Below are 27423 nucleotides of genomic sequence, written 5' to 3' on the forward strand. Positions count from 1 at the left end.
AATGGATTTGGCCAAAGCCAAGGAACTCAATTAGTAGTATACAAGCTGCAGCGTCCGCCGTAGGTGAAGACCGAGTGACCTAGAAAATTCTCAAGCCTGTCACAAACAGGAGAATCTCCTACAGAAAAATAATCATTTTGGGCAGTACACCGATACCAAAAGCAAGACTAGACTCGCAGAGAGATCCTGGGTGAGTTTGGGACACCGTGTTTGGCCACAACGTTTGGTAGACATGCACTCAAAAACCTGTCATTTGTGCTGAGCCAGTCTTTCCAAAAAAAAGGTCTTTTCATCTGTATTGGAGCATGAGTAATATGGAATTGACACCTTAAGTACCAAACGGAAAAAAAACACCACACAAAAAACGTAGATATATATATCTACGCATCTATGGGTTAAAACTGTCAACAAGATATACGAGATAGTGGTCATCTTTCATGCACAGGTTTAGATCTGATAATAGATTTACATGGTGCTGAAGATAGAAACCACTAGTTGATCTCACCATTTTATATTTTCAGATTACAATCCTCAAGTGAGAAACAAGACACAAGAAGAAACAGAAAAAGATGGGCAAGATTCAGTTGACAATGCTCAGAAAGAGAGCAACACCTAACACTGATCACGTAGGTCCAGATCAGGGTGCTCCATCGCTACAGGCATGGACATGAAAATAGCAGATTTTATCCAAGTGCACTTGCTTCTCAATTGGTAAATCGGCTGTAGGGAGGAAAAACAATGATCAAACCTTTTGATTGGTGTGGAGAATCCTCATCACCAATTGCATCAAGTGAAGCCCGATCTACCCATAAACAAAAGCACAGTAAAATGTGTTTGATCTGATGAATTAGATCACAAAAAAACTCAATTGAGAATTAAGCAGTTCTTAAAGGTAGTGGAAAGAAATTGTGCAAGCCGTGCACAAATAATAATATGTTATGGCTTTGATATAGTGAGATGTTGGCAAGCACTTTTGAACAGATGGAAAATGAGAGATTGGGGGGAGCGGGTGGGGGGGGGGGGGAGTTTAGACCTTCCCATAGGTTAGAGTCACAATTCATGTGAAGGATAGTTTAGAGTAGGTCTGGGAAACATTACCACCAACAAATTTTCGCAATACTCAGTTTTGTACTTTCTTTTGAAAGCACTATGCATACAATAAATACATTTTCTGCACGAACCAGTTCCCTGACAGAATCTCAAGACATTTTAGGCCAGGTGCACTTCAGGCCGGGTAGGCCTTTGATTCCACTGGTCATTTACCTGGTGGGCTGGCACCCTTGGAGGCTGGTTTTGAAAGCTTAGTACCACCCCCCGCCCCCCAAACACCCGAGGTTAATTGAAGCAGGCATTGTGAGAGGCTTCAAAATAGTAATGGGGGTGGATGGGTGTGGAACAGAGAGGAGTTTAGAGAGTGGCTGTGGAAAGAGATTGCAGGAGGAGACGAAAGAAGCCGAGTAGGTTTCAGCATTTTCTCCAAGATCACAGATTAGTGTAGCTCCAGGGCTTTCAGTGGGCCGCGTTATGCCGGTGCCGAGCACCGACAGTTCTAACAAGCATTTGCAATGCAATAGGTCTCGCAGTTACTTGAGTTTGAGCATTTGGTATTGTAAATGACAATGCCCTTCAATTAAGTTTTTAAAACAAAAACAAAAATAAAAATGCGTTGTTATTTGCAATGGTAATAGCTCAAGCTTGCGTAAATGTGAGACCTATTGCATTGCAAATGCTTGTTTTTATAACACTTAACTGGTCATTTTGGAAGTTTGCAGCACTTTTAGCTGACAGAGTAATAGACGCACAAGCAAACTGACTAACTGTTCAAGCACCACACAATAGGCCGGATTAACTAAACATCGAAACAGAAAACCACACATTTACAGATTTACGCTTACACCTTTGGGCTGGCAAAATGTAAACTTCCCTTACAAATTCTTGAAACTTCGCCCTTTGAGAAGCAGGGAATTTTTCAGACTTTGCCCCAGGCAAATTTTAACCCACGTGGTATGCAAAGTGATATATTCCTGCCTCAGTATGTCCCACCAAAGAATTACAGGACAGTGTTGCAGGAATAAATAGAGTCTGGAAACCTCTGCCCATTAATGTTAGAGGAGGTGGAGGGGACACAAGTCAAACGTAGGTGTGCTGATTGCTTTGTGAATGTGGCTTAATATGGTTAAGTGGTGAATCTGGGATTGTATCCTCAGCCTTCCGGTCTAAACCACTAGACCGCATTCCTTAGCAGAAAATAAATCAATAGATGGCTCAGTAAAGGGTACCAGATGCTGTGCAAAGTAAAGACGTTTTAGTATTAATGAATCATACATGGTTCTAATCAGTGCAATCCTTTCCAACCAAATGGACCAAGAGATCTAACTTTTGCCACAAAGCACTAGAAGCAGAGATTCAATTTGATGATCAATGATACACACATTTTTCAATATGTGCCCGGCAGTTTGAGGAGTTCAAAAAGTATTGGAATCCTAAACAGGCCGCAGTCCCAGGCGAAAGAGGCGCTGAGAAAATCCACAACTTCAGCAAACAAGCATCGCGGCACAGACGCTTTCCTTTTAATGTTAAAAGTAAGTCGCAGGTGCCGCGATTAGACCAAAAGTAAATAAATGAAAATAAAAAAATCTATTTCTTTACTTTTGGTATAATCGCGGCACCCGCGCCTTACTTATAACATCAAAAGTAAAGCGCGGGTGCCGCGATTATACCAAAAGTAAAGAAAACAAGCGGCACTGAAAGCGATCGCGTTGCGATCGCTATTGTCAATAACTAGTGGTGAGCGCGCACCACAGAGGAGGGGGGGGAGGGAGCGCGACAGCAAAGCGAACGCGCGCTGCTGCGTGTGCTGGCCACCATCGGGAATGGGAGTTTCAAAGGCAGGACATTGTCCCGCCTTTGCCCAATTGTGTGGCTTTTTTTTTTTTTAAAGCACGCGCAGGCCAATGGCAGACAGGGAAAGCAAAACCACACGCACGAGCATGTGGGTAGCTTTCTAAACCCCGTACAAGAGGTCTCGCGCTGTGCACTGCAACGCTAGGCGCGAGACCTAAAAAGCAGGTGCTGTACGGTTTCCTATCTGGCTCTCCATGTTTGTCTTCACCCTCAGGGTGAAAAAAATATAAATCTTAACTTTGCGGCAGTTCCACCCTTCACCGTCTTGGATGCAACTTCAAAGGGACTCGTTGCAGTTTTTTCAAAGTCTCATCATATCGGAACTGAAGCATTTTCAATTTTATATACAACGAAGCTGTAGTAGTTGTTTATTTATCAAATGGCCACTAACAACCATTAGCAAAGCCAATAGCCCTGGCTTGTTGTAGTTATGTCACTTGTATTATATATCTGGATGCAATGACAGAGGCAGCAAAATAGCAGTCGGTGGGACACTATGCCAAGCACAACATATGTGCACAAAGCTTATGTGTTCAAGCCACACCCTTTATTAAATCGGGCACGCCCCTTGAGGACCCCCCCCCCCTCGTTTTCTCACCCCACTTAAAGCCCTGCGTAGCTCTCTTTTGCATTTACCTGTTTGCACTTCCTACGATCAGATTATGTTTCCTTCACTGAAGGGCGTGCACTTTACAGCGCAGAGTTCAAAGGAATAATTTCCCTGGATGGCGTCCAAATGTTTAGTGAGTGCCCTCACACTGGTTTATTCAGGCTGACAAAGGCGCGTTTTCACAGAAAATAGCCCTGCAGCGCCGTTAATATCAAAGTCGTTGGCACTGGAAGGGGTCGAACAAAGCTTCAAGAAATGAAAAATGCTATTTCGCCTCCCAGGTGAGCTGAAAGGTTATGTGCGTGGCAAATCCTTTGGGCGAGCTTCAAATTCACGCCTGAGGCCTTGTTGCAATGAACTGTATTTTACTGAGAATCTACCAATCCCTGCCTCATACTGGCTGCAGCTGCATACGGCTGCAGCAAGGGATGCTGGGAGGGTTTGTCACACAGTTTGTACTGTATGGGCTGCTCTTCCCTTCACACAGAGCTCTTTGTAGGAGAAAAGCTTCAGTTGAATGGAGCCAACCAAAGCCCTGATTTCTGAAAACTCTTTCCTCACTGACGGATATGCAGCAGAATGCAGTCTGGAAAAGACTCAAAACACACACACAAAAAAACACACACACAAGAAACAAGTGACAGCCCTGCCGTTTATTAATCCTGGAAATTAATAGTTGTATGTATAGAGCTTACCGAGTGTCACAAACAAAGTGCCATTAAATTTTAAGTGGTACAATCACTGCTACAGCCACAATCTGAAGCTGGACAAGGTAATTATTACCTGAAAAAAGACTGACTGACTATTCTAATGCAGTGAAGGGAGGCAACAATTCTACTCCTCCCCCCAACCAATCCATACACAGCGCTTTGTTATACACTACATTTGATATTGTCCTTTCTATAGCATGTCCGCCCAATTCTGTGTACGTTTGTGACTCAAAGCACTCAGCTAAACCTTGTAACAAATACTGCCCACATCCTTGGACACACAGGAACACAGTAGTACTGCAATGTCACTTAATACCTTCTTTGGGCTTTCATTTTCAGGGGGTACCAAAGTTCAGTAGTCACAGTTACCCCTTTAAGGGAGGTGTGGGGTAGAAAACCTCCAATTAGTGCTATTGTTCCTAAGAAAAATATAACAATTCATTCAATAAGACTTGTAACTTAAATACGTTTTATGTCTTGGCCAGGACTCTGAACGTGTATCTTGTTACTCTAACTGTTCTACAATCCCATAGGGATGCGCAGGCTCCATCAGGGATACAGCTGCAAAGATTATTATTCTTTGACTGCAGCCTAATGGAGCATCTTGCTTTGGGTATTCTCTCAAGCACATCCCATACCTCAATTCGTTTTCTGTGGCAGATCCTTGGCTTCTCTAATGCCTCAAGAGGAGACGTGCTGCTCTGCACTGGGAATGTTGGGCAGCACTTGCACCATTACTTATCTGTCAGGGTAAGCAGCAGTCACAGTGGTGGGAAGGTGTGGGGGAGGCACAAGGGCCCTGGCACACTAGAAGACACTAGACAAAGGATAGCGCAGCAGCAAATCCTTATCTGTGACACTTGGGCCTCATCTGGACCTTGGCTCTACTTAAGAAGGGTACAGTGGTGGTGCAACTGCAGACACTTGAGCCACACAGACACTGACATCATACGCAGTCAGTCATGAGACAGAAGCTGAAGCACACAGGCTTTCAGATGTCGCAAGGCAAAACTCACAGGGGAGATCACCAGACTGTCTGGGCAGTAGAATACAGGCTTCCAGTCTGCGCAGGTTGAAACTTCCAACCGTCTCACTGCAATGCTGTGAATTACTGGATTTGGGATCTAGGCTTAACATGGCTGGTCCTCTACACCAAGTCAGTACTTGTCTCCTTCAGATGCTACTGCGGCATGTCTTTACCTTGGTCATAGGATTCTAGTCCTTACCGCTCAAAGGGAGGCTGTCAAGAGATCCTCACTTTCCTCTGAACAAGTGCACAGGACTTTTGGAAGTTAAAGGTGAACCCTGAAACAGGCAGCTTACATACAGAATAGTCTTAGTTGACCTCCAATCAATTAATTGCCCATATTCATAACTAACCCCGAACCTTCAGATCGAACCAATAAAGACAATACATTATAAGGCATGCCATAGATCCATGGCAACTAGCCAGATAGATGCTGTAACTTTCATATGTGAACTGCAATCCAGACGAACTCTATCCAATTAGGTGCTATTGCTTGGGTATTCTCTCTCCAATTCTCTAGCAGATAACAGGACGAGGGGAATGGGTAGGTAGCTCACTTTTCTGAAGAATGTGTTGTCCTTGGCTTTAATTTAGGAAATCTCACTGAACGTGGTTGCTCGTCAGGGAGAAGGGTAACATGCTGGAACAGGCTTGACCCAAGCCCAGAAAACTCAAAAAAGTTCATGCATGCTCTCATTCACAAGATTTCAAAGCCAGACAGCTTCATCTGTGTCCAAACAAGCATTGGCAGGCCTAAGCAAAAGTGATTGGTTTGCCAATGTCTTAGACATGTTGTACAGGTTAAAATATTAATAAATAATATATTATTTTTAAGTAGTACGAAGCAGTCAGTGCTCGCCGCATCATAGTGCTTCTCCCTCTTTTTAGAGCCAGTGGGGGTTGGCAACACGGTCAACAGGAGAGTGGAAGGAATGGGGCACACCGATAACAGAGGGAGGGTGAGAGGGAACGGGCAACGAGATGGGGGGGGGGAAATGTGCTATGAGGCAGCCAGCGTTGGCCGTGTCTTTGTTTTTTTTAATGGCAGGTGAGAAATAACAGACAACAGGTGGGTGGGGGTGGAAAGGAATAAGAAACACTGACAAATGGGGGGTGGGATGGTTTGGGAAGAAGAAATACAGACTGCAGGAGGGTGGGTTGTGTGAGGGAAGAAACAAAACAAACAACAAGAATGTGGGGGGAGGGGGGGGGAAGAGAGAAGTAATAACACATTATAGTGAAAAAAACAGTACCTCAAGTACAGCAGTTTAAGGACCCTAATCAAGATGAAGCAATCAGTACTTGGTCCATGCTCCACACAAAAGAAAAGTAAATGAAACCAGCATGTGATGTCCTAAAGCGAGGCAGAAAGGAAGAGTGACAATGAAGCTAAGGAATGCTAAGCAGTGAGCAGGCTCTGAGCCCCTTGTAGAACACAATATCTCCTGCAAGGGAGAGTGCATGCACTGTTGCAGGAGTCACTGAAAAATACCTCAGTGATTAGCATTTTTTGGGGGTGGAACAGGGGTGTCCCACGTATCATTCACCTAGACAGGGGAGCAAGCAATCGAACGACCAGCAGATAAAAAGGCATGCCCCCCCCCACCCTATAATCAGCTGCCACCAACCATGGCCTGGCCATGAAGCAGTAGCTAATCATGTTAAAAAGAGTACAACTTGAATGTAACCCAATCGTCAGAGCGTAGCACTCTGTTGGCAAGCAACACAACAATTCATCCAAAACTTAAGGAAGGAGACTGGTGCCCGTCTACGCCACCCAGAAAAAAAATATATATATATATACTGGGTTTACCAAAATGATTAAAGAAGCAGGCTGTCATGTAGATACTGCAAAATACATTTTATCTTACAAGGTTCATTAATGCTCTCAGGTATTGAACATATTTTACACCCCCCCTCTGGATTTCTTGCTGATAGTTAGGACCACTGCATGCATTTTACATCCTTAGTAATGGTGCAGAGCATGCAATGCACATCCATTTTTTCTTAAATGCTAAGCAATCTTGCTGGGTGATACACTTATTTTCCCCAATACCTTTGCATTGTTGTTACCAGCACTGCAAACCACAGTACATATTTTCCAATATTTATTAGAAGCTCCACCTCAATGCTCTTTATCTTCTAAACTGTTCACCAGAGCTGTAGCAATGCGAACATAAAACCTTCATTTAAGATACAGATGCTGCAGCCTTAGTGTTGATGGCATCATATGCTCCATGACTCCAGAAATTATATGGTTCTCTCTTCTAGGATAGGAGTGGGAGAGGTCTGCTATACCCACCTTTGCAATTGTACCAAGATCACTGTTTGCTCCTTAATTATTTAAACCAAATTTATCCCGCAATTATCAGTCATGGTGATCTGATATTTCTTCAGGGCGGACCTCTGGTTGGGTTTAAACAAGCATCAGCAAAGCTTACAAGTCTGTAGGGGAGTAGCTTGGTCACCAATAGTGGGGGGAGAGCTTTAGATTTTCCAACAATCACTCTGGATAGAATTGTAATATACATTATAGACCAGCATGGCACATGAGAGGGGCTTTAGGGGCAGTGGAAAGTGAGGAAAATATGGATTGGTGGGGTTTCTAGGTGAGAAAACGCCTTTTTTTGTTTTTAAATAACCCAAAATTTTGAAGACGTTCAAAGCAGAGAGGGACAGAGAGAGTGCATGTGCTTTTCTTCCTGTGTGTATGTAAAAATTCCTTGTGAATTCCAACAAACACCTCGCCATACCCGACTGAAAGCATCTGTGCCCAACTATTTAACAGAAAATACATTTATTACGGTTGTGTAACACCCCAAACATACCCTCTGAAGCTACACCCCTGCATGTCTGGATTTAATGTGGCAACGCATGTTAATTAAGACATTCTCAAAAGCTGAGGAGTATATTAAATCCAAATGAATTGCAATGCCTGACTACTGTACATATTGCATATAGGAGGTAACGACCTGAATGAGACTGAAATGATAGAGTTAACTTTTCATATCTATTTATAAAAATAATTTTAAAAAACACGTCCTTCACACATTCCTTTGAAAGCACTTCCTAGAAGGTGGAATGATAAACCCATCAGTCAATAATAGGACATAGGAGAAAAATACTTCTCCCTCTGGGCAGAGTTAAAGGGCACTCTATGCATACTTATTCTTTAAAAATGGTAACAGACAAATGCACTGTCAAAACAAACCTGAAAACAGCTTTGTTGTTTGAATACGAGGTGGGACTTTATCTTGAACTGGTCGATTACCAGTCTCAATGCACTCCCTATCTGTAGATGATGTTGCAGGGCGTCCAGTTCATCTTCACAAAGTGGAAAAGTAGGTATTACCGCAGCCTTTCAAGAGTTTGAGGAATTCCTGTGGTCTCAAAGCAGACCTTCGCGTATCCAGGACAAAACTATGTGATTTTCCATTGATAATGCCTTTCCTACAGGTTCCTGCAGGGCCTCTCTCCACTCCTATTTAAAGGTATGTGTGAAAACTTAGTTACCTCGCTGATTACCAGTTGGAATTGTAGTTTGCAATTCAACCCCCAAACTCAGCAAAGAACCACCAGTTTACAAAAGACAGGCATCACCAGAAGCACCCTAAACACTTAAAATCTGCCATAATCCTCTAAAGCTTGATCCTTAACAGAGCCGTCCACCTCAACTTAACTCACCCCAGAAGAGCACCTTCTAAATACATTTAGAATTCAGTTTTCTCAAGCAGTGCACAATGAAGACTCCTTGACAAGTTAATGCTCACCATATGACACCAAAGCTGTGTATGTGGCAAAGTGCAACCAAAGTCAAGTACATTTCCCACAAACCACAATAGCATTAAGTGTAGAAGCATATAAATGTAGCTTAAACATCACCTAGAGATGCAGTCCGGAAATACAAATAAAAACATCTGCATAGGGAAGGCGTTGGGCAACAGACTACCCTGTTCCAATGAAAAATAGCAAAGCTCTTGGTCATACTCATGAATACACATAAAACAAAAAGATATAATATGAATCAAGCTCAATTTATAGTCACATTATTCAAAGCAAACAATTTCTCACCTGGACATTTAACAAACCTGATAACCATAAACAGCCTTTATTGCTTCATTAGCAACAAAAACAAAGAGGATGGAAGAACAGGAAGGCAAGGAGGGGGATACACGGTGCAGAAGAGGGTCTGGGAACGTCTCACAGGAAGGTTGGAGCTGAGCAGGAGGTTTAAGGGGTGAGAGGGTGGAATATAAAAGTGCAGAAGGAGAACGCAGTGAAGTGAATAAATGTCCTTGCATAGTGCACAATACATAATGATTTGCCTCTGGGCGTCACAGTTATTTAAAGAACAGAACCTAGATACAGGGAGATCATGTGGTTTTTCAAGCATCACAGTTTGCTTCAGTGCGGAATTAAAGATTCAATCCCAGGTTTCCTAGTTACAAAGTCTGCAGCTTAGTTGGTTGGACACGGCTAGTACACAGAACAAAGTGTGGGTGGGAGGGAGGAGAGGGGGGACACATGTTCATTAAGGTGGGAATATAAACCAAAGGCACACAGAGAGAAGGAGCACAAAGAGAAAGAATGAAAAAATGCACAAGCAAGGAGAAAGCATGCCAAAATGTGACATACATGCAAGCGCATAAGGGTGCTCTCTCGCCCAGGAAGCAAGGCCACGTGTCACAAGGAGGCGGCGAAAGCGGAGGCAAGAGGGGTAGCAACAGCATAGGTAGGTGGTGGGCAGAAAGTGCAGGAGGATTCAGAGCAAAGGGGCAACAGCGTGTGAGGAGGGCAAATGGATGCTGAAAATAGGTGGGGTAGAGAGATGCTTCAAGGCATGGGCAAAGTGGGCAATTGCCCAGCCCCCCCTCACCTTCAAGGGGGCCTTTGGGAAAATAAACGTATCTTCTTCACCTACGACGTATATAATCAATATAGTTAACTAACGTAGGGACTGAATTAGCAAAACCCTCGAGATGACGATGGCCGGGTGGGGGGGGGGGGGGGCTATGCGTGAAGGAGGAGGGGGCACAGTGACTGCTGGAGAAGGAGGGTAGAAGTTGGAGGGGGGGACGGGGAAGGTTGGTGAATGACGTCACAGAATGTAGATAGGGGCGAGTAGCAGGGATGGGTTCACAAAAACGTGTATTATCAATGGAAATTGGTTACGAGCTGCACCAAACTGCGCTGTAATAAAAACAGCCCTTCTAGAAACAGGATCGGACCCGTCTCCATTCTCACACGCCATGGAAGGAAATCCACCCCCTGCGTGGGAGCTGCAAGGGCGGAATCAACATAAAAGCAGGCAGCCCTGTGCTATCAAACTCAGGAAGCAATAAACGCCATGCATTCAGCAAAGAACAAACAGCTGCAGGGTTAACGCGAATATTCATTACAACCGCTTCCATACACAGAACTACAGTTAATGGAAAAACACGCTTTTCGCGTCGTTTCTGAATCACTCCACCCGCTCCCCATGTGGGCAGAAAAACTCCGTTCTGTAAATACAGCTCTCGCCTTTGTGCTTAAAGAGTTTCCAATTTCAGTTTTCTGAGCACAAATAACCCGGCCCCATCCCTGGGATTTCATTTCTTCCACCAAATGAAAACACAAGGGCAAAGTCAAACACTTCTGGTTGTCTGGTTACCTGCAATGTGGGAGGATTTGTCTTTGTGTTTGGCGTTTAAGAGCTTTCGGCTGATAAATATGTAACCGCAAGGGCACGACTTGCAGGCGACCGGAACCTGAAACGAGAAAGTGAATTCAACTATTTTAAAGAGTAAAGGTTTCCAAGCGGTAGGCCACTAAAAAAGGTGCGTGGGTGGAGGAATGAATTTATTCAATAGGCGGCGAAAAATACCCCCGCCATAACTTTCCAAGGGACATTAGGCACTACCCTTCCCGCCTCCCCACATCGTTTGCCGCCTCACCCCAAAACTATGGAATAAAACAGGCCCAAGTCCAACAGAAAACACTTGGTGGAGAACACCCAGGTGGGTGAGTAAGGATAATGATCTCCCTGGTGGAAATTATAATTCATGGGTTGCACCACATTTAGTTGAAGCCAATGATTTTAGATACTAGTCTAGGTGTATCAAACAGCAAAACACAAACAAAGGAATTTGTTGTAATCACTTCAATCTAGGTTGACAGCTCAAAAGTCACATTTAGAAAAGCTAAAGGTTTGACTCAAACATTGAATAAAATAAAATGTTGAAAAAGCCGAAATTTCGAAATGCACAGTCACACAATTGTACACCCTAATACCTACACTAAGTTAGTTATATATGATTATTCATTTATAAGGATTGTATAGAGCCATTTACATGTATCGCACTGAACAGGTCACTAAAGCATCTTGTCAATACTGGGTGCGCTGGATCAGCCTTGAATTCAGAACCACAGGTCACAGATGACGATTAGAGAAGCCAAAACTTGCTCAGGAAAGCTCGGCGTCAAAGCAACACCATGGTTTTTCTAATTGTTAATTCTGGTGTATTGGACACATACAACTATCAGGCAATAAACAGCAGACCCATTCACATGGCAAAGATAATTAACTATCTATATGTGCATGGTGTGTGCCATCTTCTTAGTTTAACACATGTTTTGGCTAAAATGATTAAAGTCCACTAAAGACTGGATGGCAGAGCAAGGACTAAGAACGGCTCTCAAAGTATTATCCATGAAATTAAGGCACTTTTACATGATCTTGGCTTCCAGGACCTTACTGGAAAATGGGAGATTAGATATGGGTTGGTAATGGTTGGCTCTACAGAGTCCACCATCTGCTTTTTCAGGTTCATGGCTGCCAACCCACTAAAAATGTACCTTGCCTGATTGATGCACTTGAGAGATCTGTGATGCAAGGGGCTTGAGTAGAAGTATCCTTACTATATTTGCTAATCGCTGCTCGGCGGGAATCCGCTGGCATAATGGAGGGCTTCATTTTCTCAAATGCTTCTTGAATTTGCTTCCCTCTGCTGAAGAAATGAATGCAGACAAGTGGGAATTGTAGGTGGGATTGCAGGCTTTAGCTGGTGCAAAAATATTCTTGAAAATGAGGAGCTCTTCACAGTGGTGGCAAATGGAACCTGGTTCAGTGAACTCACAGAATATTTTGAAGAGACAATGGATTTGGTGTTTCCACAATGCAAATTGCATAATCTGCTTTTACGGACATACAAGTCATGCCATGATATGTCACAAGGATTTTACATTTAGTAATGTCCTTCTGACATCTGCACCGCCACCCCCCCCCCCACCCCCCAATCATCATAGTAAAGTTCTCAAAGGAGAGGCAGATTGTATTTTCGATTTAAATATCGGTGTTGTCTGTACTATGTGAAACTGACCCATTGCATTCTGTCCAACTAGGGATTTGCAGATTATTTTGTAGCCCAGAAGAACCCCTCTTTCAAAGAGGGGCTTGATGAAAAATCAAGTCTCCTCTACGTATAATAGGTAGCATCCTTGAGCACCCAATGGACGTAGGATTGGCCATGCATGTTTTACAGATGAGTGAGCTTTCATCGAACCAGTCAAAGAGTCCTGGGTTTGATCAGGTTTGGTTCTTTTTGGCTTGCATCAGTATACCAGCATTATCAAACTGGTGAATAGAGAAGTACCACAAACACATGTATATCACTTCATTACTAAGTCTAAACTACCATAGGCTTTTCAATCTGGCCGTTATTGACTGGAGAGCGGCAAACGTTTATCACAGGAGCATTAGCTGACAAATGTAATCCTACGTTAGTTATGGTCTTTCTATAAGAGTGATCGAATATGATATTTTGGATTTTTAGTCAGGACGTTCTGTTTACATAATCTTTCAACTGTTTAAGTTTACATTTAGTCAGTAGACCATTGCTAAAATGTTAATTCCTATGCGCTGGAGCTCAGCAATGCAGTTAGTTGGGACCGCCACTATATTATTTTGGTTGAAGAAGTCGCCTTACTTACTCCTTACATCGGACTTGCATATAAGTATCTGGTTCTTCACAAGCGTAAGTATCCAGAATACCAGAGCAGGGTTTTTTCAAAATGGGTTGTCACTGTGTTAATTTAGATGACTATGCTAAATTAGATTGGATGTGTGAATTAGGACTACTGTGTTGGATCAGTTAAACGACAGCTGGGTATACAAGTTTTAATGTTGATCATTTCTTCTTGAAAAGTGATTATAGGAGGTCTCCAGAAAACCTACAAAATACCATGAGTTATCGTACTTTCAATTTTGGAAGGAATGTGCGATTAAGACTGCTCATGGGACAACTTTATTTTACGTTATTCTGTAGATGGCTTCTGCCGATATGATCCAACATGTTATTTTAAAAGCAGGCAGGGTTGTTTTCTGACAGAGTGCCCAGTTAGATCTTACTTTGTACAATAGGAGGAAATGAACAAGATGCTATATCCCGATCCTATCCCACGACCAAGTTCACCCCTCTCAGAAGCCACAAAAGGAAATAACCAGTCCACTCCTATTGCTTCCCCGCCTACTCCTGCATCAGCTGTGCAACCCAAAATTTCTATAGTCTATGAGTCTTGCATTAATGGACCGACATTGTGCAGAGGGTGTGAGGTGGTGGTCTCTTGTCTGCCAAGGGCTCAATGGAACATATATCCAACTCTTGCAGGTCCAGATTTCTTTCACCATCACCTTAACCTGGCTTCTACCTCTGCCTTCTCTTTTACCAGTCAGATACCCAATAGAGGCATCCTACAAATTACTACAGGACATCTAATGAGATGGTAGCATTTTAGGAATTGCTGAACGTCTTTGAGAGGGGCTGTCAGCAACAGTTCAACATGCCTCAGACATACAGCTGGTAAACTGATGCTCCCCAACAGTACAACCCATTTACACAACCACTGCTCACGAACACAACAGAAGACATTGGACAGTTCACAGCACCTTTGCAACTCAGCACACAAGCCATACAGTTGGCAACAGGATGGACCCCAACAACAAAAACGAATGGATACTCCTCACCCTAGTGAATCGAGACAAGCAACAAAATCATACAGCTCACTCATTCAGAAGAATTATCGATAAGATGGTGTGAACAGGGTCACACCAGGATCCACCATTTACACAAGGGGAATCAACACAAAGTATCACACTATACAGACACACTGTTCTCAAAGAAAATAGAGAAATGCTGAGAAGATACCAGACTACCATGACTCCTATCATCCAGAAAACCAGGAACAGAGCAGAAAGGCATGGTGCATAGGGCAGCAGATTAATAGAGAGTAGGAGCAAACAGTGGATTTTATTTGTAAGAAGTAGTACAACCCTAGACTGGATTCAGTAAGGCTATAAACTTATGTTTGTGTGGAGAGCCCTGCAAAACCATGCAAATGGCAATTATGAGCAGTATATTAAATGCGGAGAACATAGCATAACTGGGGAGAAAAAAAACATATGTAACATGTGAACTGGAATATCTATCAGAGTGGTAGTGCAACGGGATCTCACTGGAGTTGGGTTAAACACAAATTATATATATTTATTTTCATCTGACCACCAGTTCTTGCGAAGTCCGAAATATTCAGCAGAACCAAACCGACGTTTTGTCGTTCTGATTTATGGAGTACTAACATTCCAGCCTTGAGAAGCCCTTAAGAGCTCGCCAGTGACCCTTTGTACGAGTCAGCTGATCTTCAATCAGCCACTTGAGGCTTCCTGTGCGACCGTGAGCTCTGGCCTCAAATAAACACGCGAGCTCGTAACACAAGGTTCACAGACGTTTTTTTTCGGTGGATCTGTACTGCTTTCATGCAGGTTTGCGCAACCACAGGCTCTATGTTATTTTAAGGAGTTTCAGAACGTTTTCACAAGTCGCTACGTGAATATTTAAGTGACGACTTTAAGCAACTTTCTTGCCCGTCTGCAAAGAAGAAGCTTCTTTCTGCCACCTATATACACAGATAAATCAAAAGGCTACAGCTTTCTAGCGAGCATTGTTTCTTGAAAAGCCATCTTTACAGAAACATTTGGATCAGCTGGTTTTGAATGTTACTAATGAACAGTTTAGCAGAAGAAACCGAAATAAGTTTGTGTGCTAGATCTGATTTTGCGAGGAGGTGTTCAGAGTTGCCCTTCAAAAGAAGAAAAGTTTATCTCTAAGCAGGATGAGCCCTGTGTCTACCCACCCCTGCCAACTTTCACTTCTCCACTGTACTAACAGCCTGCATAATACTAGCTTGTTGGGGGCTCTGAGCCTACCCCTCTGCAGCTCGCATGGGGAGTTGAACCACCGGTGGAGACCTTGTCCTTCCAATTCTGCAATGAGCGGTGAAGGAGCACTATTCATGCCCAGCCTTGCATTGTTCTGCGGGTACTTCCCACTCGATACAAAGGCCTGCTGGTCATCTGGAAGATTCAGAGAAACTTAAGCCAGGCCTGCTCCAGCGATTGCTGCAAGATGTTACCAGTATACACCCTGCAATGAAGTCTTTTGCCTGCTCTCCATGGTCAGGGAGAAAGCTGCACTAGGTGCAGGAGGGTTAGGGCAGCAGGCTCCCACTTTTACAAGCACACCAGCCGCCACCAGCTTCAGGTTCTGGTATGCCAACATGAAGGGCAAAACTAACAGCCTGGGGCAGACCAAGGAGCAAGAGAGACAATGGACATCCTTGGGTCATGTCAAGCCTGGGGGTGGTGGGTTGGAAGTTTTATCCCAACTAATGTTTGGAAAGTTTCTGGCCACTACCCACAGCCAGAGAGGTAAAGTCCTTCTCACCCTTTCTGAACTGTGACAAGATGGTGGGGCACAAGAGGGGAGGGGGGGGGGGGGGGGAAGCATTTAAGTGGGGTAACTAGAGAGCCCACAGCAAGATGGCCGCACTTTAGTGTAGCTTTGCCGACCGGGAATGCCAATCCACCAAATATCCGCCCATTTGACTGCCATCCGACCTCTAAAAAAGGGGAGTACTGCTTACAACGCTTTTGGCGATGGATACGATCTAAAAAAGCAGTGCCTGTAGCAGAAATAGGGCAGAGAAACTACACGGAGTCTGCGATACTGCGTTGGCCTAACCAGCAAAACAATGGAGGTGGTTAGGAAGATGTAGAGCGGAGTGAAGGGCGATGTTCCCTGGTACACATGGCCCGGATGCTGTAAGTGCTGTGGTGGAGGTCCCCAGCTGCTGGCGCCAGTGGAGGGAGTCACTGTGGCCGGTGCTGCGGAACAGACTGCAACGGAGGCATGGCACATAACCCCTGCACGCACTACCGGAGGCCGGCGGGGTACGGCGCCGTGGCCCTGTGTGTCCGCCTGGACAGATGGCGGGCTGCGGTAGGTGGGGAGGTAAGGACGCTGGGGGCCTCTGCTGCCAATCATTGTGTGGATCGGCTGTGAAATGCTGGTAGCCCTGCCCCTTGCAGCCCTGACTGCGTGAGCTGCAGCGGTCAGATCAGAGGAAGGCCCCTGGTGCCATAGGCCGAACAATTATACAAACACGGTGCCTGGGCAACGAACGGTGAGTGTGGCCCTGCCGAAGTAAGTACATCCACAGCGGAGTGCTGGGAGTAAACGAGTGGACTCTGCCGTGGCCACACATGCGATGTCTATGCCTCCCTATCCAGCGGTGCACAGATTACACGCCCGCTCAGCAGGAATTCCATGGATACTTTGCAATAAGAGACGCTGCTCATAAGCTGGCTGGGCCGTGGGTTGTATGCGGGAGGCTACCCATATTAGCGTAAGGGAGCAGATTGCTAGATAATCAAACATGTTCAGCAGGGGCCTTGCAAATTGAGTGGTTGCTTATATGGATACAGGTAATCCTGCAGAGAGCGCACAGAGCACCAGAGAGCCTGTACTAGCCTAGCCCTGTGTGGATTAGGCGAGCTGGGGCCCACAAAATCGACTGCATTGACCCATGGCATCATAAAGGGCATAAGTTAGAGGCTGCAACACACGGTGCCGCATCACAAGCCAAAGCATAGGAGGTGAGCTGTAGAAGACTGCATGGCTGACAAGGTTGCACCTGCGGCGCCATATGCGAGAGTGTTGCTGGCCCTCAGCGCCCCCCCCCAGGTAGATTGAGAATAACTGAACTGTGTCGGGCGCCTGATGCATATCAAACAAATCAAAGGCTCATGATTTTTGCATAGTGCCGGGCCTAGCGCCGCAGACTAATAAGAATGCCCCGTAGATGTTAGGGGGGGGGGGGGGGGGGGGAGGATTCCCCCTGGCGGCGTCACGATCTGGAAATGGTGGGGCTTCTGCAGACACTTGTAGGCCACTGAGCTGGGCCTCCTCACAGTTGCGTGTGTTGGTGACGTTGCGCTAGCCACCACAGGCAAAAATAGACAAGCAGCATCCCTGCTTGCCTTCGAGACCAGGTGCACACCCTGACCCCAGCATCACACACTGTTGGACTCCGAATAGGAACTACAAAATCAGGGCGCTACAACACAAGAGACCACACTACTAGCTATGCAGCAACGCCTGCAATCGATAGATAGAATTTTTCAAGGTAAAAAAAAAAAAAAAAAAAATAGATTACAAATCAGCTGGGAAACCATACGCCATGCTCTATCCAGCCGGACTTTGCACTGAACACGGTGGTATGGCCAAAATCTTCGCCATGCTGAAAACAGCTATGGACTTTGTTAAGTCAGTGACACCAACACGGCGAAGCCCACCACGATCTGAGTCAATTTCCCCAGACGCCTGAATATGGAGGCAGTACAAACCATTGGGTGTGCGTAAGTTATACCCTGTGAATCTTACTGGGGGAAGCTGGATACCTTAACTGTCCCTATCATTGTGGAGAACAAGCCCTCACTGAACTAACGAAATAGGACACAGCATAAGGCCGGGTTAGTAAATCCCTCATTGCTAGATATTACGCCACAGACTGGTTGGGAGTACATGTTCACAGTTCTCCACCGTAGGGAATGTAGCAGGCTTTTTTGCCATGGATTTGACTGCTGTACACAGACCCAATGGCAAGGATGCGTATCAACGGTGGCACATCGAATACACAAAAAAATATATTGTGGAACACGACAAGGGTGCCCACTGTCGCCAATCTTATTCCCTTCAGCACTACAGCCCTTGGCGTGTGTGGTACGGCAGAGACTCTCAGAGGGAGCTCCACAATTTCACCAACAATGCGGTCTCAAAACTGGAAGATCAGGTGGCCCAGTGGTCACAACTGCCCTGGCCATTTGCTGATAGAGGCGGTCATGAAAATGATAGTGCTGCCCAAGCTTTTATACATGTTTAATAATATTCCCCTCACATGGACGCATGCCTTCTTTAAAACCATCAGATCCTATACGATCACCTGAGCCTGGGAGGACAAGCAGCCTAGAATTAGCTGGAGCACACTCATCCGTCCATATGAACAGGGTGGGTTCGGTGCCCAAGACCTGCACCTCTAATACTTATGGGCGCAGGCACGGTTGTCCACTAATGGTATTACCCCACCCAAAATACACACCGTATCTGGCTTTAGAAAGAAGATCCCCCACCCCATACCTCACAGGGTCATTCTTCCACATTCAAGCAAAGACGTCACACAGGCAGTAATTAAATATTCTATACATAAATATCTCACCACAGTGGCCTGGCATGCACTTATTTTTCCGACAAACAAGTCCCCTCTATACGCACCAGCATTGCCACAACTTCATCACACGGCCGTCTCAGTTACACAGGAGCCCAAGGCACTGTCCATACTTGAGGAAGGAAGGTTTTAGTAACATGGAAGATATCTACCCGTACTAGATGATATATTGAAAACACAGCGCTGGACCCCACTGCTAATTTTTTATGTATCATGGACTGTGCAGCGATGAAGTCACTCCATCCACAATTCCCAGACGAACCACCAACATTGATGGCACTGCAGGCACTAATTACATGTAACACATGTAAAAGACTTATCAATAGACTATACCAGGTCTCCCAAAGAGACAACCGAAGACCTGAATGTCACTAGCTAAATAGAACAACCTCCTGGAAGCTTCACTTACTTTAGGAGACTGGAAGTTTTACTGCGCACAAACAAGCAGGCTTACATCTAACTGTTATCTACAGATTATACATTTTAAGCACCTACAACAAATGTATGTTACAAAAGTATGGGCTCTGCACAGACGCACAATGTGATCGCTACAGGGCCAAGGAGGCAGACTTCCTTCTCCTGGCCTGGGAGTGCAGCCCCATTCATCGATTCTGGGTGCAGGTGACACAGGCCCTTTTAGATATGGTGATGGAGCAGATAGAATGCACTCCCCACATGTCTCTTCTTGGTCATGTTAAGCCGCTGCAGCCGGCCAGCCGTAGGCTGGTGGCGGTGGCTCTTTTACTAGTGAAAAGAAGGGTGGTCATTCACTGGGGTAAAAGGGCAGTTACTAAACTGGATCAATGGATAAAACACATGGCCATAAGGTGACGTCCAGATACCTAGTACTAATAGTGGCTAAGCGATTGCTCACATGTTGGTATTACTCCCTACTGTGCTGGGCGCAGGCAGAGCGTAACACTCCACCGTGAGGATGCACTAGGGCTGCGCAAGCAGCCGCTGGCACCAGCATGGGATGCAATCCGGTCTGATTTCAGCATGGCGGAGCAGGGCATGGACTCGACTGTAGCCTCCACTCTGAGCGACGACGACCAAACAGTACCACGGCTGCCGCGGACACAACACGCTTGTCTGCGATAGTCCCAGACGCATACCATTACACACCAGTTCAGCGGTCATAAATGCTGGGAATAGCTAGGTGGCATGTCAATGATGTAACAGTTTAGTTGATTGGGGAGATGCGTATTCACAGTCTGTGTGGCTATAGCGGATGAAGCGTTTTTATTCAGCATAAGGGTATATACATATTGGTGCCAGTGGTGACCTTCTCCTTGTTCTCACCCCTTTCCCCCCAGCCCCTTTTTAGGTCGAAGGACCGTCCGGTCTGCCGAAGGCAGAACCGGAAGTCCAGAGATTTAATGATTCTTAGAGTGGCTATTTAGCCCGCCTCTCTTTTTGCTTCTCCTCCATTGGCTGGCTTCCTAAACGGAGGCCAGCCATTGGAGGAGAGAGCCGTCCCTCCAAATAGGCTCCATCTTTTTCAGATTCGGGGGCGTGTTCCCTGCTCTTCTTTCCACTTTTTAGCCACGCCCCTGAATCTGAAAACCGCCGCTGCGTTTCTCCGAGGCATTTCTGCTTCGCCTCGGAGAAAGGCAGTGGTGTGCTTGTTTTTAGCTCATTTAAGTTTTCTCTAGTTTAAAATGTGCCCCACTACAAGGCAAGTTAAGTTGGATAACGAAATCTGTCCAAAGAGCACTTCAAAGAGTTTACATACTTATGTACTGTGTGTATTAGTCAGTGGAGCCTCACTCTGTGGCGCAAGCAGGAAGCATCCAGCAGTGACGACAGGGGGGCATTGCTGAACGTCGAAGACTCGCCCTTTATGTTGTGCGCCATGTAACTAAATCCGTTTGAAAATAACGGGCTATGGTAAGTAGGGCGGATGCCTCTTTTTGCTGGCAGCTAAAAGATGTCCGAGGTGACAACATAAACTGTAAGTGACAGTTCCTACTCTGGCACACTCTATTCACTTTCAAGGGCAAAGGCGGGAACGTTAGGTTCCTCTAACGTCGCACTTGTGCTCAGTGTTTCCCCTTAAACAATCTTTGTGCTCCATCATGTACTACAGCTCCTAAGGAACGTCACGGCCACCGAGGTAACAAGAGCAGTCTACACCTCGAAATCTAACTCGCCTCGTTAAGCTTTCAGCCTCCCTTCGTTTCCTTCCCGAGTTTCGACACCCACCGCCTCCACACTGAACACCCCACCCCACCTGACCTCAGCCAATCAACTCGAGGGCCAGAACTCACCCCGCGAGTCACGCGGCGACGCTACTGCGCCTCCTATTGGACAAAAGGTAAAGATGGTGGGAGGGGTCCTGCGAGACGATTGACAGGCGCGCCGGCAGCTTTTCCTAGCAGCGGCCGGCAACTGCTTGAGAGGAGGAAGAGCTGCATTCAGAAGGGCGGTTATCTGTACGCTGCTCTAACGGAACCGCTCCCTCCTCTCCGTCCCTGGGTCGTGCTTTTATTTCCTCTTTTTTCTTTACCTCCTGCCGCTCCTCGTGTCTCCTTTGCTGCTGTCTGGTAGGTGACATATTTATTTTTACTTGAAGGGGATGTGGAGGACGCGGCCCTGGGGATGCTGGGCATGTGTGTCCCCTCTGCAAAGGATGCCAGTAGCGCCCAGTTGATGAGTGTCAGCCCAGGGCTGGCACATCGTGGAGCTCTTATCCCAGTTATTTGTGTCCCTGTGTGTTCGAGGCCACATTTCCTCAGTAACAAGTGAGAATCTCTAACCCAAGGGCGTTGACAGTTTAAACCGCATCAAATATTAGCCTCCATTGAGACTGGTGTGTGTGCGGTCTGCACAAGACAAGCATCTTGAGATATTGGGTAATAGTGGTACCCCCACTTGCCTTCATGCTCCCTACGATTTACCTTAAAGATATCCGTTCTGAAATCTAATTTTGACACTTGTTCCCACGCTCCCGGCACTTGCACTTTGACTCCTACACTGGCTCGTGATGTTATTTGCGGCGATGCAAATAACTTGGTGTTCCCATAGCTTGCCCAAATAAGTTGCTGTATCTCTGTAAATGTGGGAGGGGTTAACTTGAAGGAACTGAAACCCCCCACTTCTCCCCAGGGCTGTAATGAAATGCTCAAAAAAGGAACCACATGAAAACATTTATTGTATAGAAAATGGAACCGAACGTGACGTGACTAGGACACTGCTTCTACCCCAGTTCACTCTTTGCCACCCCTCGGAGCTCGGTTCTGGTTATGCCCTGGTACCACTTTGGTACCGTAGACTCAGGACAGAGTTAAAACAACAAAAACAAAGACCCCCCCCATCTCCTCTCCCTCCATAGGAACAGCATACCTCCTCTTTTCTTCAGAATTAAAGAAACCACATAATTCAGCCCCAGTTGTCAATAGCTTGAAATGAACCAGAATAGATAAAACATATTGAAGCCTCAAGATTATTCACTTTGCGTCACCTATGGTACAATATATTCTGCAGATGGCTACATTGGCTCAGTAGGTCAATGTGTCTTCCGCCCGCACTAACGTCTATGCCCTCTGCATACCACAGGCGTAAAACACCACAGCTTGTTTCTGGCTTTTGTTTTAGGTCATAAAACAAGGACCTTAGGAACAGGAACATAGGGTAATCCTAAAGTATGTTATTAAAGTTGGTGCAAAAACTGAAAGCTGTATGGCACGCACTGTATGAAGAAAATAGTATTCCTCTCAGGACATCTTAGCTGGGCGAGCTACATGGGTACAGTTAAACTTGCCTTGACTGCGGCCACCCAAATATGGACACCAAACTGGCTTGCTGTCTAACTACCGATTCCCTCACCCAGTACTCAAGGCCCACCAAGGTAATGAATCACCGACGCCTGTGAAATGCTGCCGGTATAGGGCATCAAGCACACAATGACCTTTCTTCACTGCCTCCCCAGCTCCCAACCACACACGGGTCACAACCGCTAGGGGAATAAGAAAAAATCCTCTAAAGCACACATCTCGCCAAATCTTAACAAGTGATATCTGAAATGTGGCGTCATAATGCTTGGAAGTTAGGTTAGTGGTCAAATGCACACTTAGTATATGTGCCTGCAGTGGATGAAGTAGCTGTTCGTGTGTTCATCACATTGCAGTTCACCTATGCACATCTTCCCGACTGTAGCAAGGACTGTAGCAAGGTATTAACATCAGCACCACATCCAGGCGCACAGCAGCCTCAAATGCAGCAATAATTCACCTCGTATTATTTTGGGCGGAAAAAGAATAATTTACTGTAAGTGTGGGTTGTAGTTGAAGGCAGTGTGAGTTTCTCAGTGGGACAGTATGGTGTTCAGTGGGGGAGACGATGTGGCACTATGGCCAGAGCTGCTGAATTTGGAACTGGGGAACCAGGCTCAGCCTTAATAACAAGTCCACCAGACGACTCTCCAGTGAGAGCACAATCCCATGCTAGACCTTAGAAGGCTTTGCAAGACCTTAGAAGCGCTGGTGTCTAAGCACCAGCAGGTGGACCCTAGCACTGGCAAGTCTGGGTTAACCTTCAAGGTTTGTCCACCACAATCCATACTGAAGTTCACCTCCAGTCTTGCTAGCAGGCCTATGAAGCAGCACAGCCAAGAACAACAGTGACTGTCACTGAGGTCACAGGACACTTGAGAAGGGCCAGTGCAGTGCAACCAGTGTGACCGGGCGCTGACTTTGGGTGGAGACATTATGTTTGCAAGTAAATTAAGCTTTTAAAAGCGCTTGCTGCCTCCTTCCTGGCCTCCAGCAATTTTCAGCAACAATAAAAATGTCATGATGACTCTGGGGTTTAATGTTCTTCCTAGAGAGAGATCGGAGTTTTGTCTAGTGGAAGTTTTGACTCCTGGAAAGGTAGCACATAGGGTTAATGTGCCTGCAGCAAAGAACATGTACCATGCAGATCACAAAGTGCACATAATGTAAATAGGTCAGTGGGGTTCTGCGTGTGTGTGTAGGTGGCTCTGTGGGTGGCTCTATTTGTGTGTGGGTTGCTCTATGTGAGTGGCTCTGTGGGTGGCTCTGTGTGTGTGGGTGGCTTTGTGTGTGTGGCTGCAAATGCAATAGGTCTCGCATTTGAGAGTGATTAAGCGATTGACATTGTAAATAACAATGCCGTTTCTTTAAATGTTTTAAAAACAAAAACATAAACAAAAATAATGTCATGAGCAATGCCAATAGCTCTAACTTTAACAATGCCGAGACCGTTGCATTGTAAATGCTTGTTTATTTTTATCTCCCCTTCTTTTCTTTCACTGTCCCCCGCATGCTGGATTTGTATTAGCATGTGGAAGATAATTCTGGGAAAATGTCACGCATACATTGTACTGTAAAGGTACCAATCGAATGGAGATGTATGGTATTCACATTGGCTGTCGTGTATGGTTTAAAAGTTAAAATCTCATAATAACAAAAACAAATTTAAACACAAAAATGGATAAAACACATGACATACTGCAGAGATCAGCTGAACGTTTACGTTGAGGAACTCCCCCAGCCCTCAAGACCAAAGGATATATATAAGGATATACGGAGTCAGTTCACAGCCTACCTTTTATCGGCATCAGCAGAAACCTAAAAGCGTTATGGACATTACTGCTCCAAAATTAAGATAGCACATCATCAATATGTTTAATTCTACTGTAAACGGCATTACAAGATGCTTATATTATGTACAATGTATTTGTGGCATGCTGGCATTGAAGTTGCAATTGTTATAAACACTTGAAAAATCTAATAAAATAGAAAAAGCATTAAAGTAAGCTCATATACACGTAGCAGCCTGGGGAGGTTGCACCACAGCTTTGGTGAAATAATGGTCAGTTCTCTCAGAGGACGAGACCAGCACAGCCCACAATGGTCAACACCTGAACAGACAGCCATACAAATCTCCTGCTCATTTGCAAGTCAATCTTAAGCCAGGACCCAATAATTCAATAGAAATCACGCAGAGATAGAGGACCAGACGCAAGACCTTATTTGGTTGCACATGTTATGTAACAGAGTAACATCCACTTGATATTCCAGCTTGAGGTTGGGAGCACCCTGAAGTAAGCTTGGCACCCACAGGTGAAAGCTTCCTTTACTTCCCAGCAATTGGCGGTCAGCTTTCCTTTGGATGTGTTAGATTAAGAGAGCCCAGTGTCGGGATACTGGCTCATTCTGAAAGGACATGTGCAGGGAGAGAGAGCGGGAGGGATTATGTGCTAGCTATTTTCAGCTTGTTGACAGCTGCCTACACACTAAAGGACAGCAGAGTAAAGATAGGAAACCATTAGCTCGACGTGCATACCATTGGAAACCACATCTGCTTCCCAATCCAGCTTCCACCCTATGATTGCTCCCCAGGACCCTTCCACTTGGCTTACCCCTGCTACTTTGATACTATTCCATAAAGAGGGCAAAACTATGGTTGGAGAGTGGATGAGAGCCATCTACCCCAGGAAGGACAGAAGTCCATTCAGTAAATAAGATAGTGCCAATGACAGTAAACAGTTACAGAAAGGGTTAAGTAAAAGAGCCTCAGACAACCATATCTGCAAGACAGTTGATTCAATTAAGCAGTCATTTTACACACAACCCACTTGAAGAACGTGAATCCCTGTGGAAAGACTTGTTGTGAAACTATAATAGGATTGTGAGGATTCGGGATCTACGGCGCCTACCTAGCGTCTCAGCACTACAAGTCCCAGCAACCCCGGAACCAGGAAGTGGGCGGCTATATAAGGACGTCACGCACGGCAGAAGACGTGCGTTATTTTGAATCCGAAAACCCCTTTCCGCCGTTCGGAGCGAGGCGTCCCGGCGGGAATTGGAGTTTGCTGCACAGAGGAAGACGACCCGATGACTCCACTTTCCCCGTCCCTCGGAGCTTGGCGTCCAGGCGGGGAGAGGCGTTGAAGGAGTCGTAACTACCAAACAGGGAAGCAGGTGAGAGGTTTAGGAGCTCGGCTGAGCCCCCAACGGTCCGCGCCCAGCGGACCTCGAGACCAGTCTTCCCTTCCAGATACACGCATAGGCTCGGATGAGCCGTGGCAAATCAAGCTCAAGAGAGCGTCTGGTTTTTTCGGCTCGGAGGAGCTTAACTATGGATTGATCGCGCTCGGAGGAGCGAGTGGTCCGATTCATTTCCAGCTCAGAGGAGCTATCTGTGGTCAGTAATCGCTTGGAGGAGCGAATTGTCGTTTCCAGCTCGGAGGAGCTATCTATTTGTTAGTACAAGCTCGGAGGAGCGAAGGGTCGTTTCCGGCTCGGAGGAGCATGCCTGGTCTGACAGCACTAAGAGAGCACACTTAGCAAGACAATTGGCGCAGAGGCGCTAACTAGATCACCCCGCGCTGGAAGAGCACCATTCAGCTTTCATAGGGAGAGCGAGACATTGGAAAGTCTGGAGTTACCAACAGCTAGAGGAAAGACCACACCAGACCCTAGCGTGTTGATTCTCAGCCAGTGAAGGAGCGCTACAACGTAGAGGCTCCAGGCGGCAGTGTCTTCACCGTGGAAGCCGATTATAGTTCTAACGTAACATATGCCCTGAAGAGAGGGAATACTTAACGAGTAGCGGGGATCTGTTGTAAGATCCTTGAGTGCAGAACAGGAGAGGCACACGCCAGAGGGCATGGGGTGTGATTCACATGTGGGCTCAAACAGATAGGATGTGCTGAGTCCGTTGTGGGGTACGCTGTGGGTGTAATCACGGGAAGTAAGGTACATGCACTCAATACCTTTGGTAACCTCCTGTATTAGTGAGACCGAAAGAGAGTAGATAGTTGTTATGGTTATGTTTGTTATGTTTTATCGTTTCAGAATCTTGTCCCTGCTGACCCTGTCCCCTATCCTTTCCCTCGCCTGATCCCCTCTGGGCTCTGTAACCTTTTGGTTGGAGTCCGGGGAGATCTGGAAATGGACCTCTATAGCACCGCCCGGATCCTGAGGAGTTCTGCAAACCTGACAAGGATCTCCGACCTGCACCCTGACAAGAGCCCTACAAGTGGCGCTATGGCACAGGTTAAACTAAAATTACTACCTGTCTGAGACTAACATTGCATCTTATAAATATCAACAGACCTAAGCACCTTTTCCGAGTCCTGACCCATTCAGTTGACAATGTCGTGATATGATCCTTCTTCGCCTTTCTTTATTATACAGTTTGTTCATCTCAAACGTGCAATATTTTTGATTGCAAATGGCTATTAGCAGTCATGTGGATTCAATGACAGCCGAGTGATAACCTAACTGCACATCACAGACTGCAGTTAAACAGGCACATCCCAAGTGAGCTTAACTTACTTAGTATCATTATTTGCGTGATTAATTAAAGACATTTCATTAGTAAGAACAGTGACTTTCAATTGCTCAAAATTGTCGACCATAGTTATAGACCAGAATTTGCAGTTCGTTTTTGTGCCAAAAGTCCAGATACAGAATTGCCCAATGAACTTAATCAAGTAACTAAAACATCTAAAAGGTTTTGTGTCATCGTCAAAACTTGCTTTTGCAAAGAAGATTGTTCAAGAGTGAGGCACCATAAGGCCGTGGGGTTCGGTATAGGCGACGGGA

At 45.7% G+C, this 27423-nt stretch overlaps 1 protein-coding gene across 1 annotated transcript in view; it reads right to left on the reverse strand.

The window, feature by feature from the left end:
- Positions 1-27423, reverse strand: part of HDIP1 (HDAC and MIER1 interacting protein 1) — a 77348-nt gene that overhangs the window by 37210 nt on the left and 12715 nt on the right. The window contains exon 2 of the mRNA XM_085637585.1: positions 10902-10998. Coding sequence (XP_085493711.1) covers positions 10902-10998 — 97 coding nt within the window. The remainder of the gene's footprint in view (positions 1-10901; positions 10999-27423) is intronic.

The sequence above is a fragment of the Triturus cristatus genome, chromosome 12 (assembly GCF_964204655.1).
Source record: "Triturus cristatus chromosome 12, aTriCri1.1, whole genome shotgun sequence".
NCBI lineage: Eukaryota > Metazoa > Chordata > Amphibia > Caudata > Salamandridae > Triturus > Triturus cristatus.